General features: G+C 40.7%; 1 protein-coding gene across 2 annotated transcripts in view; it reads right to left on the minus strand.

Annotated features, from left to right (window-relative positions):
• The window catches only part of URI1 (URI1 prefoldin like chaperone), a 47,913-nt gene that overhangs the window by 15,792 nt on the left and 16,356 nt on the right, over window positions 1-15,765 (minus strand). For both annotated transcript variants that reach the window (XM_070953011.1, XM_070953013.1), the window contains exons 2-4: window positions 13,185-13,219; window positions 10,280-10,358; window positions 8,469-8,604 (exon numbers count right to left, since the gene is read on the minus strand). In XM_070953011.1, coding sequence (XP_070809112.1) covers window positions 8,469-8,604; window positions 10,280-10,358; window positions 13,185-13,219 — 250 coding nt within the window. The remainder of the gene's footprint in view (window positions 1-8,468; window positions 8,605-10,279; window positions 10,359-13,184; window positions 13,220-15,765) is intronic.

A 15,765-nucleotide genomic window follows, 5' to 3' on the forward strand; every position in this document is an offset into this window, starting at 1 on the left:
ATGGGGTCACTTAAGGAGGAAAATGGTTCAATCCAAGTACAACTTAAAAGACACGTCAACCAACTTTTTCCCCTTCTTATTAAAAAATGGGGCTACAAGACTGTCAGTTATTTTTAATGCAACAGGCTGACTATCCTTCCAAATATTTCAAAGTAATCACTGGATAAAAGACACCCATGTCAAAATTTATAGTTACAGACAAGACTGGATTTAGTTCAACAATAATAAATCTTCCCGTGAACTTGCTTGCTAAGATTAAGGACAGATAGGGGAGCCTGAGCTGCACGGATGCTATACTTTTCAAGGATGGGAGCAGTGTTGAAGTTCAATTTTTTTACTACCAGTTCTGTGGGCGTGGCTTGGTGGGCATGGTGTGGCTTGGTGGGCGTGGCAGGGGAAGGATAATGCAAAATCTCCTTTCCCTCCCCACTCCAGGGGAAGGATAATGCAAAATCTCCTTTCCCTCCCCACTCCAGGGGAAGGATAATGCAAAATCTCCATTCCCACCCCACTCCGGGGGAAGAATAATGCAAAATCTCCATTCCCTCCCCGCTCCAGGCGAAGGATAACGCAAAATCTCCATTCCCACCCCACTCCAGGGGAAGGATACTGCAAAATCTCCTTTCCCTCCCCACTCCAGGGGAAGGATAATGCAAAATCTCCATTCTCACCCCACTCCAGGGGAAGGGTACTGCAAAATCCCCATTCCCATCCCACTCTGGGGCCAGTTCTTGGTATTTGCCAGTTCTCCGAACTACTCAAACTTTCCGCTACCGGTTCTCCAGAACTTGTCAGAACCTGCTGGATTTCACCCCTGGATCGCTCTGTATCATGGGACCTCAGAAAAGTTTCTTGGCTCTTATTACTTCATAAATCTGTAAAATATCATGAGAATCCTACATTATGGTATCCTAATCTTGTAAAAGGCAGAAAACCTATTGCTTCAAAGACATCTCTGAAGGGATAGAGATACTATATATCTATGATGGTGAACCTATGGCACGCGTGCTGGGAGTGGCACGGAGAGCCATCTCTCCAGGCACGTGAGCTTCCGGGTTCCGGCATGCCGGCCAGCTGGTCTTCATGCATGCGGGAGTGCCGGAAACTGGAAGAGCAGCCGCCCGGTACACATGCACACACCGGGAAGATGATCTTCCAGTTTCCAGCACGCCATGTCCACCGGCCACCTCGTCTTCCGGTTTCTGGCATGCATGTGTGCGTGAAGACCGGAAACTGGAAGATCATCTTCCCAGTGTGTGCATGCGTGCCAGGCAGCAGCTCTTCCACTTTCCGGCACGTGTTCACGCACCCATCTGTTTCGGTACTCATGCCAAAAAGGTTTGCCAACACTGCTATATATTAAGGAGATTCAGCAAGGAAAAAATCTAGTTAAAATGAACTTTCTCCACCACTGGATGGATAGATGGATGGATGGATGGATGGATGGATGGATAGATAGATAGATAGATAGATAGATAGATAGATAGATAGATGATAGATAATAGATATAATTTTATTTTTTACATTTTTTCTTTAAAGTACATAAGTGCTTAATAAACAGTGTATTGTCTGGATCAATTTACTTATACAATATAATAATACTAAAGCTGATAGTACTAATAATAACAGTAATAACAACTATAATAGTAATACTAATGTTTACTTATGTATAATCCAATTCTATGTATGATATTTTTGTAGGACTGATTTCCAGGTAAAAGCGCATCCCCCAATTACAAAAAAAAATGTCCTCCATCAGACACATTAGTGTGAAAATCGTTTGATTAACAACCCTGTATTGTATCATTCTTTTATGCAACTGGCATTGTGAGAGTAAACTGTTTTCAATCATGTTGTTAGAATGCATGAAATACAACTCATCACACACTTAATCAAGACACAGATGTATAGTGTAAAAAGCATGCTAATGTAGCTTTTGGCTGGAGACGCAACTGTGGCCTTGCTTTAGCAAGAGTCAGAGGGAAAAAAATGTTAATGAGAGCATTGTTTTTTTCCCTAATATGTTGGAGGTGGAGGTCAACATGTTGCAGGATAGTGTGTCGTCAAAAAAGTCCTATTAATTTGACACACAGGTGTTTGTGAACACTAACAGAGTCTTTTCTTTAACCCAACTTATTATTTAGTTGCTTTTAAGGTACTGTGGAGAAGCGTTTGGCACCAAAGTTAAGTGTATCTGGATTTTAACCATGCCTTTGGTGAAGGGTCCTCAGCAAAATATTTGAAATATATTAAAAGCATATCTAACAGATAATAATAAGGTATGGAAAACAAATGTGATTTCCAAGTATGCTCTACAGCTTTCAAAATGTATTATCTAGCAACTTTCTGTTCCGTTTGGGCTTTCTATCAAGAAATTACATATTCTTTTAGACATGTGGTTGAAAAATTATTTGTTGGCCTACTAGGATAATATGGCCTTCGGTCATAACTCTCTCTCTCTCTCTCTCTCTCTCTCTCTCTCTCTCTCTCTCTCTCTCTCTCTCTTTCAGTAGCCTAGAGGCCTATAACATATAACATGGTTAAAATAATATAAACAAGCTCTGGAACAGGAATTATGTTTTTTATGATCACATTTATCTATATGAAGGATTTTCATTTCATTTCACTCTAGCATCTGCTTTTAAATATTTTTCTTCCCACTTTTTAAAACTGTCCTGTTTATTGTCATTCACACTGGCACTACTAAACATCAATATCTATTTGGAATTCTGATTTTAGCAAGCTTTTTATTTTATATAAAGGCCTGTGGTACGCCCGACAGTTTACTTTCATATGTTGCAGCTAGAAGGCCTCCTAAGTCTCTTCAACTCTGTTATATTGTTATGTTTTGGCAATGGCATAGTGGTTAATTCTGGAGTGAGTGGTGCGGTGGCCTCGAGGTGGAGCTCCCACCTCACAATCAGGAGGCTGCGAGTTCGATCCGCACTGGCAACAGGAAGGACATCTGTCCAGTAAACACTCAGCTCCATTCAGTTGGCCAAGACTCCATCCCGCAAGGGATTACAGGGTCTTTAAAAGAAGATGATAGTAGTTAATTCTGGCAATATCCTTCATGTTATACAGGTACCCTAACAAAATGTTCCTTCCTAGGAAACCTATGCAGTCAAGGTGGTATTAATGCCCTAAGCATATTGTTCCTATCCACCTTTTCACCTCCCTCTTGAGGTCAAGTGAAATGAGTTATTACCCGGCTGACGGAAAAAGAAATGTGTCCACTATATACATATGGCAACGTCACTGTGTATATTAGTAATTAGATTTATTGCTTAATTTTCAAGAGGATTCCGACACAATACAATGCATAATAATTACATTCAGCTTGAATATCAGGAAAAAGGATTGACACAATGCTCCTGTATTTTAAATTAGCACATCGTATATACATAGTTGTCAAAAAATTCCATCCAGATAGAACCATTAGAATAATCAAAGCGCCACACTCGGAAGCAAACAAGATCTTCGAAGGCAGTGGCAGGGAGAGGGAGAGGGAGAGGGAGAGGGAGAGGGAGAGGGAGAGGGAGGGAGAGAGGGAGGGAGGGAGGGAGGGAGGGAGGGAGGGAGGGAGGGAGAGAGAGAGAGAGAGAGAAACATAGGAGTGCCAGTTATTCACTCCAGCCAGGCACTTGTGTTTTGGAAAACAGTGACACAGGTGACAGAGTAGCAGCTGTTGTGTTCTTCGTGCACTAACTCCCTGTTGGGAAACTCTTTCTGCTGCTCGATCATTATCTATCGTGCAGCTTGCAAAAATGCAGGAACCTCGCAGGGGAAAAAAAAAATTGCTGAGCATTCCCCAGGCTAGAAAAAAATTGGAAGCATGCTGGTCATCGCTGCTGGTCGCAGGGCTGCCTGGCGGTCCCTTGCGGTCACCACAGAAGGGTGGCCGTGGTGCGGGAGGCATCCTGTATTAGCAGGAGAGACGGAAACAGAGAGTCATAAGCAAATGATATCCGGACCCGGAGGCATAATAAGTGTGTATAAAGGTGTGCGAGGAACAGTGCAGTGATGTCAGCCAAGTGTCCCAATCCACCCACTGATTCAGCACCCCAAGAGAAGGGGGAGATGGATGAACTACAATTAAGAAGGTGGGTCTGGCAACAGACACTTTTCCTCCATGCACCTGGATGGTGATTCGATAAAGCACGGATGCATTAGCCAACAGTAGCAACGGCACTCTTAGACTTATATACCGCTTCACAATGCTTTACAGCCCTCTCTAAGGGGTTTACAAATATCAGCCTCTTGCCCCCAACAATCTGGGTCCTCATTTGAACGACCTCGGATGGATGGAAGGCTGAGTCAACCTTGAGCCGGTCAGGATCGAACTCCTGGCAGTGGGCAGAGTTAACTCTGCATTCTAACCCCTGCGCCACCACGGTTCAATAAGTACTGTATCTGTAGGGAGTATCTGGTTTTTGCCAACGCAATTTATCTGCTCTCCATTGTTAGAGGAGAAGGTTGTTTAAAGCAACACAGTCTAGACAAATATCAATGTCACACAGGGAGGGTGAGGAAGACACGGGATACAGTTACAGGTAGTCCTCGACTTACGACCCCAATTGAGCCCCAAAGTTATGTTGCTAAGCGAGAGAGTTGTTACGTGAGTCTCGTTCCATTTTATGACCTTCCTTGCCAGCGTTGTTACATTAGTAACACAGTTGTTAAATGAATCTGGCTTCCCCCACATGACCCCTGGATGCTGCACCCATCATAAATAGGAACCCGTTGCCAAGCGTCCGAATTTTAATCACGTGGCTACGGAGATGCTGCAACGGTCGTTAAGTGTGAAAAACGGTCCTAAGTCACTTTTTTCAGTGCCGTTCAAGCGGTCACTAAACGAAATGGTTGTAAGTTGAGGACGACCTGTAATGAGGTTGAACACCACAGCTATACATCATTTTTGGCTTACCTTTGTGTTTTATGACTTGTCCTGACAACCCAGTTCTTGGCGTGGAACAGGGTTGGATGCCAATGTCAGGAATGTCAAAGGTGAAGTAGCTATTAGGATTCTAAAGGGGAAAATGTTAGCACGTTTTATATTTTCCTGGACATTTCATGGCCAGGATGCTTCTCCTTGAGTCCTGAAAACGTACAAGGTAAGAGGTAGAGAACAGAGCTCATGCAAGAGAATATTTGTAGCTCAGGTTGAACTGTAGAGTCCTTGGGGGCTCTCTAAGTTTGGTTGTTTGCTTGTAGATGTTTCATTACCCGACTATATAACATTATCAGTGCTCATGAGTGTGGGTTTTGCACACCCCACTCACTAGCACTGATGATGTTACTTATTTGGGTAATGAAACATTTGCAAGCAAACAACCAAGCTCAGAGAGCACCAGACTATAGCCCATGTACTGAGAACCTGAATTGTGTCCTCCCCTTCTACATACATACCTAAATACATATACATATACATTCCAATGTTTGAGGGGCTACCACAGAGAGGAGCAAAGGGGTCAAGCTATTTTCCAAAGCACCCAAAGGCCAGACAAGGAACAATGGATGGAAACTGATCAAGGAGAGATTCACCCTGGAAATAAGGAGAATTTTTCTGACAGTGAGAACAATCAACCCATGGAACAGGAGTTGCCTTCAGAAGTTGTGGGAGCTTCATCACTGGAGGCTTTCAAGAAGAGACTGGACTGCCATCTGTCAGAAGTGGTGTGGGTCTCCTGCTTGGGCAGGGGGTTGGACTAGATGACCTACAAGGTCCCTTCCAACTGTTAATCTGTTAATATACATACATATATGTATATATCTGTACCTGTATCTGTATCTGTATCTGTATCTGTATCTGTATCTGTATCTGTATCTGTATCTACCGTGTTTCCCCGAAAATAAGACCCTGTCTTATATTTTTTTGAACCCCAAAATAAGTGTGTGGCCTTATTTTTGGGGAGGTCTTATTATTTTGAGGCGTGTGGAGGAAACCAGAGGAAATGGCGGGGACCAGCTGTGCATGCGTTTAAATATTTTCAGGAAGGGCTTATTTTCAGGGGGGGTTATTTTAGTGCATGCACTCAAAAGCCCAATTGGGCTTATTATCAGGGGATGTTTTATTTTAGGGGAAACAAGGTATATCTATATCTATATCTATATCTATATCTATATCTATATCTATATCTCTATATCTATCGATATATATAGATATATAGATATATAGATATATAGAGAGATAGAGAGATAGAGATAGAGATAGAGATAGAGATAGAGATAGATAGAGAGATAGAGATAGAGATAGAGATAGAGATAGAGATAGAGATAGAGATAGAGATAGAGAGAGAGAGAGAGAGAGAGAGAGAGAGAGAGAGAGAGATCGAAATCTAGCTTGGCTGCTTTTCTCCCTCCCACTGAAAATGGTTAAGATCTTCCTTTCTTCTTTTATAAATACATTTCCTGTTCACTTCTGGTAAAAACAACCCACAGCTGTTAACAACAGAAATCAAACACTTAAATCAGTAAAATCACAGCAAGTGTTAAAAATATAGGAGGATCATCATAAGCCACTACATCTCCATGCTATGTTTTCCAAGGAAAGAAAAACCCAAGAAATCTTAGGAAAAAATTAGAAACAGTTTAGCTAATGGGGAAAAATACCTGATGAATGCCTCTAATCATTTGTAAGATAAAGAAGCAATATATTAAACAAAACATGGATAGAAACAGAATGTAAAAAGCCTTATCTCATAACATGGCATTTTATGCCAGCCGTCAATTTTGACTGGTGCCAATATTTGTATTAAAGACTGCCTGTTGCAATTTACGATTGAGTAATATTACAGTACCATATGTTAATGCAATCAGTGTTGCCGTTTTGTGAATTCATTTGCAGCCCCATCTCACTAGAACATCCTGACACGCACCGGCTCAATTGCAAAGTAATTCTCAAAGTTGAAGTTTTTGTATTTTAATTTGTTAGGTGTTAAGACAATGAAGCGTGCTTTGTTTTTACCGTTCACACAAACATTTGACGGATATACGGAAAAAACTTCAATCCCACAGAATCCGTTATAATATTCAAAAGGTGCTCAGATCAAGGTTGTATGTTGTTGTTGTTGTTGTATGTTGTTGTTGTTGTGGTTGTGGTTGTTGTTATTATTATTACTATTATTATTATTATTATTATTATTATTATTATTATTATTATTATTATTATTATTATTAACCTGTTTCCCCCCAAAATAAGACATCCCCTGATAATAAGCCCAATCGGGCTTTTGAGTGCATTGGCAATAAGGCCAAGCGCTTATTTCAGGGTTCAAAAAAATATAAGACAGGGTCTTATTTTCAGGGAAACACGGTATTAATTGAATTTATATTGCCGCCTATTCGCACATGACGCCTCAAGGCGGCTTACAGAATATAAAACCACATTTAAAACAACAAAACGAATAAAAAGAATCAAATAAATTAATATAATAAAATAAAATCACCCCCCGCCCTGGCGACAGCAGATCACACAAGCCATCCTGGGCTCCATCCTGCTCTGGGTTCCCCAGGCCCGCTGGCAGAACCAGGTCTTCAGCGCCTTCTGGAAGAGCATACCAGAGTGGGGGCCTTTCTAATCTCTGGGGGAATGATGTTCCAGAGAGAGGGAGCCATAACAGAGAAGGCCCTACTTCTGGGTCCCACCAGGTGTATCTCTCTCGGGGATGGAACCCACAGCATTCCTTGCCTCCCTGCTCTGATGGGTTGGATAGATGTGACCAGCAAGAGACGGTCCCTCAGATCACCTGGTCCCAAGCCATGAAGGGCTTTAAAGGTGACAACCAGCACCTTGAATTGCACCCGGAAGCAAATCAGCAGCCAATGCAGCTCCCGCAGGAGAGGTGATACATGTGCACACCGAGGTCTGCCCAAAACCATGAGGTAACCATGTTAAGCCATCACTCTGCTAAACAAATAATTCCCTCAACACTGTCAAACTATTCACTAAGTCTGTGCTACTATTAATCTTCTCAGCATTCCCACCACCCATCTCCTTCCACTTATGACTGTATGACTGTAATTTTGTTGCTTGTATCGTTACGATTTATATTGATATTGTTTCCTGATTGCTTATTTGTAACCTATGACTATCATTAAGTGTTGTACCTTATGATTCTTGACGAATGTATCTTTTCTTTTTATGTACACTGAGAGCTTATGCACCAAAGACAAATTCCTTGTGTGTCCAATCACACTTGGCCAATAAAGAATTCTATTCTATTCTATTCTGTTCTGTTCTGTTCTGTTCTGTTCTGTTCTGTTCTGTTCTGTTCTGTTCTGTTCTGTTCTGTTCTGTTCTGTTCTGTTCTTCTCTTCTCTTCTCTTCTCTTCTCTTCTCTTCTCTTCTCTTCTCTTCTCTTCTCTTCCCTTCCCTTCCCTTCCCTTCCCTTCCCTTCCCTTCCATTCCCTTCCATTCTAATGTTACTATTGATTTGACTGTCATCAAAAACTGGGAAGATACTTACGTTTTTTCCTGTGTTCTACTAGATCGCCGGCCTGTTTTGCTGAACATTTTGCAAACCAGTTGTCCCCAAGAAGAACTGTCACCTCATTGGTGTGAACGAGTCTTCCTGGCATGAAAGCAAGAGGACCAAAGGGGACCTATCGAAGTAACAACAGGAAAAGGAAGGCAGTAAAAAATAATCTCCGGAGAGAGATTTCACTTACGGGCAGTTCTACCTTCATGCTAATGTTTCAAAAAAAAAAAAAAGAAAGGACAGCAGGTAGTCCTTGACTTACAATCGTTCGTTTAGTGACCATTAGAAGATACAATGGCAGGAACAAAAGTAACCTATCACTGTTTTTCACACTTACAACCATTGCAGGTCATGTGATGGACTTTCAGGTGCTTGGCAACTGGCATGTATTTATGACAGTTGCATGGTCTTGGGTTCATGCAATAACCTTTTGCCACCTTCTGATAAGCCAAGTCAGTGGCTCATCAGATTCACTTAACAAACATGTTACTAACTTTTAACACCTGCAGGGATTCACTTAACAACTCTGGCAAGAAAGGTTCTAAAAGGAGCAAAACGTACTTAAGAAACAAACTAGAATTTGGGATTGAATTGTCGTCATAGGTCAAGGACTAGTTGTGTCTATTAGTTAAATATACTATGCTTTCATGACTATCTCGGAGTCGTTCAGTGTATTTTGCAAAACTGTTAATTAGACATATATCTCACTTGCCAAAAAAACCTACCACTGTATCCTCTAACTGCATATTTCACAGATCAACTGTATCACCAAGTCCCGACTAGCCAGCTAATCATGTTCAGATATGCTTGATGCTACACAAGCAATTACTTCTAGGCAACAAGCTTTCTAGCCAGAATAAAAACTTTTCCCAAATTAAGATTCTCTCAGTGTAAACTATTTTATATAATCAATAACCAAGTCTTAAAAGCTTTTTTTCTTCTTCTTCTTTCGCTTCACAGGAAATTATTGTCGATCGCAAATGAAATTACAGACTTCACAAAATAACTACCAAATACGAATATTTGGTTATATAGTTAGTATATCAAATAGGCCAGACTTTGTAGCATGTTATCAACATTGTAGACTTGATAGGAATCTCAGCCGAAAAAGCATACATAATGTCAGAGTCAGACCCAAAAAATCAGGACAACAGGAAGGTTGCCGCTTTATTCAGAAGGTTTATTCAGGTCCATACACAAGATGAGGCATGGTGGCTCAATGGTTAAGACACTGGGCTTGTCAGCTGGAAAGCCAGCAGTCCAGGTTCGAGACCCGAGCACTACACGACAGGGTGAGTTCCCATCCTCACCCTAGCTCCTGCCAATCTTGCATGCAAATGCAAGTAGATAAATGGGTACCACTTTGGTGGGAAGGTAACAGCATTCTGTGATGTTGGCCACATGACCGCAGAAATGTCTTTGGACAGCGCTGGCTTAATAGCTTTGAAACAGAGCTGAAAACCACCCCATAGAGTCGGCAACAACTAGTGGAATAAAATCTGCAGGGACTCCTTTACCTTGTTTTATACACACAACTCTGGTCAACTAAAGTTTAACACTAAATTGGTGTCAGATAAGGGTCAATGAGGTTAGACTTGGAGCACTGGTGGGAATGCAACAATTCTAAGCTTATGACATGCTTAACTCTGCCTCCCCAGCCTGCCTGCTCTTCGTTTATGGCGATCAAGAATTAGCTAGCTTGTTTTCAAATCTTCTAGACTGTGCTACATGCCTACAAATGATAAGCACACAACAGAGGCATAAAAACAAGCAAGAGTCAGATATTAAACTGCACCTACCATGATATCATATGAAAGTTTGTCTGGCAGCGTACTGAGTCTGTCCTGAAGTGCTTCATAGTCACTCTCAACCTTCTTCCTATAGGGAAGTTCAGACAAACGTATTGTCAGTTCTAAATGTTGAATTAACTTTAGGAACATAGAAATATATTATACACATTTCTAAGTTGAGGCTTGAAAACCAGAAACTATGCTTTGCAGGTTATGGTGACAAACTGCCACAAGTAATTTGGGTTGGGGGTGGGGGTAGGGGAGTTCCAAAACATTTCTTCATCTTTTTGTAAGTATGGTATGTGAGAGTACAGGTAGTTCTCAACTTACAACCACAATTATGCCCCAAATTTCCATGGCTAAGCAGGACACTTGTTAAGTGAATTTTGCCCCATCTTGCCAAGCGTTCAAATTTTAATTGTGTGACCATGGGATGCTGTAACAGTCATAAGTCACTTTTTTCAATGTCATTGTAACTTTGAATGGCCACTAAATGAATGGTTGTTTAAGTCGAAGGCTATCTGTAATGAAAGGAACTCCATCAAGGGAAATTCTCCAAACTCACAAACTGTTTCTAAAAAGACAGTTATTCTAAAGATGAACGTTTTGACAATTTTTTTTTTATCAATATGCATTAGGTTCAATCATATACTCATCGGAGGCCTATTTAATTCAATTCCACGTGGACTCAGATAGAGTTGTGCTGTTAGAAAACCCTGTCTTTTGGGACTTCCTAAGGATGGGTACCACGTATGGTTGCTGTTGTTTTTTTTTAAAAAATGGCAGAATTACAAAAAAAAAATGTTTAAAGGCACCTTCCACATAATGGTTCTCTTGTCTGCTCAGCCATTGGTTAGCTTGAAAAGCAGAAAAGAGAGCCCATTCCCTTCCATTTGATTGCATAGTTTTATTGGAAGTATGCCACAGAATCCACTTCACAACTGGCCGATGTTTCTCAACCTGTGGACTTCAACTCCCAAAATTCCAAGTGCTGGCTGGGAAATTCTGGAAGCTGACGGAGTCCACAACATCTTAAGGTGGTCAAGATTTAAGAAACATTGCAATACAGCCTCTAGATCAGCGGTGTCCAACCTTGGCGACTTTTAAGACTTATGAACTTCAACTCCCAGAATTCTCCAGCCAATTCTGAAAGTTGAAGTCCATCAGTCTTAAAGCTGCCAAGGATGGGACAACCCTGATCTTGATTTCAGCCATTTTGTAGGACTCTTCATAGGACATAGACTTGAATGGGGTTTCTCGTTCCGTCTCATCTAGCTAATTGAACACAACCAGACTAAAGGAAGGAACAGTTGGCCTAGGGGTCTCAACCCCGTGTCTTCCTTCCTACGGTCTACTGCCTTGAGATAGGAAGCAGAGGCAAATTATGTGGAAATGTGTGAAATTGCTTTCCCAAAATTAAGCCCCTCTTCTTTGGGGGGCTCAGCTGAACATCTCAGAACTTCAGCTAGGGAAGAAAATGAAGAGCAGGGCTGCTCTCTGTGGAGAAATCTGTACATCAGATTTCACGATAAAGATTCTGCAGGAGTATGAAAGTGTTTTGTTTTTTTTAAAAAAAGCTTGATTCCAGAAGCACCAATAGACACCAATATAATATCCATCTTATTGGAAATTAATGCAGCCTCTGAATTTTAAGCAGCAGAACATATTAGCTTTAAACCTTTTTTTTTTTTTAACAAACCGATGGCCACAATTGAATATGATGAGCCTGAGCTGGCCTTGAGCCTCCCTCCCTCCCTCTCCTCCTTATGCTCTGGTGGCAGCTTATGTGCATTTAAACTAAGCCCCCTCCTCATCAAAAACCAAACATCTGATACGTCTGAACTATAAATTATTTGTTCGGGAGGTCTTTCAGGCATGAAGAAAAAGCCTCTTAAAATAAATTTAAAATATTATATGCTTGATGGTGTATAACCAAAAGTTTAATCTCTCCACTAAAGGGGGCAGTTGCTATGATTTTTTTTTTTTTTTTGCAATAACCCTGCAGACAATAATCAAGCAAACTCCCGTTGTTCCTTCCGTAAAATCCAAGCAAACACAGCATGGATGTTGCATAATTTGGAATGTGTTAAAGAGGGGAGGTTATCTCTCGTAACGCATAAACAACTGTTTACCTTCAAATGTCCCTTTCCCAATTAGATGGCCATAGGAAACTTTTTATTTATTTAAGCTGTTTCTATTAATTTAAAAAAAAAAAAAGCAACACATTAAAGTCTTCAGTTTATTTAAAGCAGGGGTCTCCAACCTTGGCAACTTTAAGACTTGTGGACTTCAACTCCCAGAATTCCCAGCAAAGCTGGCTGAGGAACTCTGGGAATTGAAGTCCACAAGTCTTAAAGTTGCCAAGGTTGGAGACCCCTGATCTAAAGCTTTAAACAAGGATATGCTTTCACAGCCATTAGATAAACTGGAACCACCTTTCAAGGGGGGGGGGGAGTCCTTTGTAAATTGCAGACCCAATAATCTAAACTTGGACTTATGGAGATATCTTGGATGTCCCTCAAGGCCGTTTAAATACTCAATCGTGAGTATTACATTTTCTTGGGAACAATAGGGAAAATAAATGATTGGAACTGGAAGTACACAGAGGTTTCTTTTAAAAGACCTTTTTAATGCAGTTATTCTAACTGGAAGAACGTGGAACGTCTTTTTAAAGAAGTGCAGGTTTTAGAAGCATGATTATAGTGGTGAATTAAAGCAATAACACGGGCAATGCAATGGGTGCAATTTAATAAGCCAAGCAGAGTCAAAACCGTGCGCCGGAATGCAGTATTATATGAATTTGGTTAATTTTCTAAAGAATATATATATATGCAGGGCGCTTTTCTAAAGCAGACATAAGCTATTTGCATTGATATTTTAGGCATGCAATCAAACATTTTTTTTTTTCACTTACCAGTGCTGGATTTTTTCTTGGCAGCTACTGACCACCTGTCATTAAAACAGATAACTGCTCATGAAAAAGAGAAGGCTAAGCATACAGCTGCAAAGTCAATGTTTTAGAAACCAGAGCAGCAGCGTTATAGATTTAGTAGCGTCTGGCTATACATTTTTATTTGTCAGCCCAAAGGCACAGGAATGTTCATTCTTAAGCAGCATACTTTATCACGATGCCCTAATCCAGACTGATAACCACAGAATAAATTACGGCAGCCTCCACTCAAGATTTTGATACAATGCATGCTCTGTAACAAGATGGCACCGTACAAGATAAGGCTGGGGTTTTGTTTTGTTTTGTTTTTTTGTACCATCTACACATCTGCTTTCAATTCCCCGACCTTTTCAAAACCCAAACCAAATGTAGTTTATGAAGGACTTGGCTTGTCTGTTTTCTTTAAAAGAACCCCATTAAAACGATGTCATTTTTGGACTAATGGAGGGTCTAAATCACAGCATCACTCTGGCAAAGTTCAAAAAAATAAAAACAAAAGCATAGGCTCGTATTTTTTTTCAAAAGCATCATAAGGGCGCAAATGTAAGTAAACATAAACTTCTGTCGTTGTGGCCGTCTTCGGATTTCGTGAAAAGGTCACCATGTGGCCACCGCAAACAAAATCACAAAATGCATTACAGTTGTTATATTCTATAATTTTCATCTAGCAATTGATCGCATTCACCTCTGAAATACAATTTCTGGACCACTGAGCTCCATCGGCCACCCAAATTAGGCAAATTTTAATAATAACCCGTTACATTTCCATCCCACCTTTAAGGACCTATCCATAACATTCCTTCTTCGGTTTTTATCCCACCATTAACAATTGTGAAATTGGCCTTAAAAGAACGACAGGTCCAAAGTCACTCAAGTCAGCTTCACAGCCAAGGATGCTGAGTCTCCCTAGTCATAATCCTAAACCTTTAACCACTACTTTTATTTTTATTTTTTTCAAATTAAGCATATACGCTTTGAGGGTTGGGAATGTGAGAAGTTAAAATTCCAACGAATCATGAACAGTGTTTTTCCAATTTTAAGATGTATGGACTTCTTAAAAGTTTAAAAATATGCTGATCTAGATTTGAGAAAGAACCAATTTGAGAAAAAAACACTTGGTTTAGTTTTAACCAGCCTGATAACTAGGAAGTAGTGAAAGAGAAACAGTGGAATCCAAAGAGTTACGGGCAGAGCTTGTGTACATAAAGAGATTTCTCACATTCTATAAGGTGCCCTCCTGTCATTTTAATTCTCAAGTGTCTCTGAAGAGCTTCTTTAAAAGCTGGGAAACCTTCCAGAGCAGACTCTAAAGCTACTAAAACTTGTTTACAGAAGAAACCAAGAGGGCCCTGTTTTCAGAGATGAATATTTGGGCGTAAATATTGGAATCTTTTGAGGACGCGGTGGCTCAGTGGCTAAGACGCTGAGCTTGTTGATCGAAAGGTCGGCAGCTCAGCAGTTCGAATCCCTAGTGCTGAGTAACGGGGTGAGCTCCCGTGACTTGTCCCAGCTTCTGCCAACCTAGCAGTTCGAAAGCACGTAAAAAATGCAAGTAGAAAAATAGGGACCACCTTTGGTGGGAAGGGAACAGCGTTCCGTGCGCCTTTGGCGTTGAGTCATGTCGGATACATGACCACGGAGACGTCTTCGGACAGCGCTGGCTCTTCGGCTTTGAAACAGAGATGAGCACCGCCCCCTAGAGTTGGGAACAACTAGCACGTATGTGCGAGGGGAACCTTTACCTTTTACCTAGAGCTTGCACGTTTTATGCATGCGTTTAGTTTAAATGTATCTGCTTTATTACATAAAGAAAGCAACCAACCAACCAACCTACTTGGATGAAAAAATTCTGATCACAGTGAGATTTATATAGGACTAATATATTGGAATTGCCATCGTGGTTGCAGATGGGTTTTTTCCTTTTCAGTTTAAGAAGAAAGAAAACCAAGTAATATTACTCTGCTTATCAAATTCCCTAAAACTACACGTCTTAAGCTCATAAAGAGCTATAGATAATCATTCTATCAGCTTAAGTCTGTTATCATAAAAACTAAACACTTAGGACAAATACGATTAAGAGAGATGCTTGATTTATATGTATCTTTCCCTTCTAAAGAGTTATCTAAGATGTACACATATAGAATAGAATAACAGAGTTGGAAGGGGCCTTGGAGGTCTTCTAGTCCAACCCCCTGCTTAGGCAGGAAACCCTATACCACTTCAGACAAATGGTTATCCAACATCTTCTTAAAAACTTCCAGTGTTGGAGCATTCACAACTTCTGGAGGCAAGTTGTTCCATTGATTAATTGTTCTCACTGTCAGGTAATTTCTCCTTAGTTCTAAGTTGCTTCTCTCCTTGATTAGTTTCCACCCATTGCTTCTTGTCCTGCCCTCAGGTGCTTTGAAGAATAGTTTGACTCCCTCTTCTCTGTGGCAGCCCCTGAGATATTGGAAGACTGCTATCCTGTCTCCCCTAGTCCTTCTTTTCATTAAACTAGACATACCCAGTTCCTGCAACCGTTCTTCAATTATGTTTTAGCCTC

The sequence above is a fragment of the Pituophis catenifer genome, unplaced genomic scaffold (genome assembly GCF_029215685.1).
Source record: "Pituophis catenifer annectens isolate HBS135680 unplaced genomic scaffold, rPitCat1.0.hap2 SCAF_13, whole genome shotgun sequence".
Lineage (NCBI taxonomy): Eukaryota > Metazoa > Chordata > Lepidosauria > Squamata > Colubridae > Pituophis > Pituophis catenifer.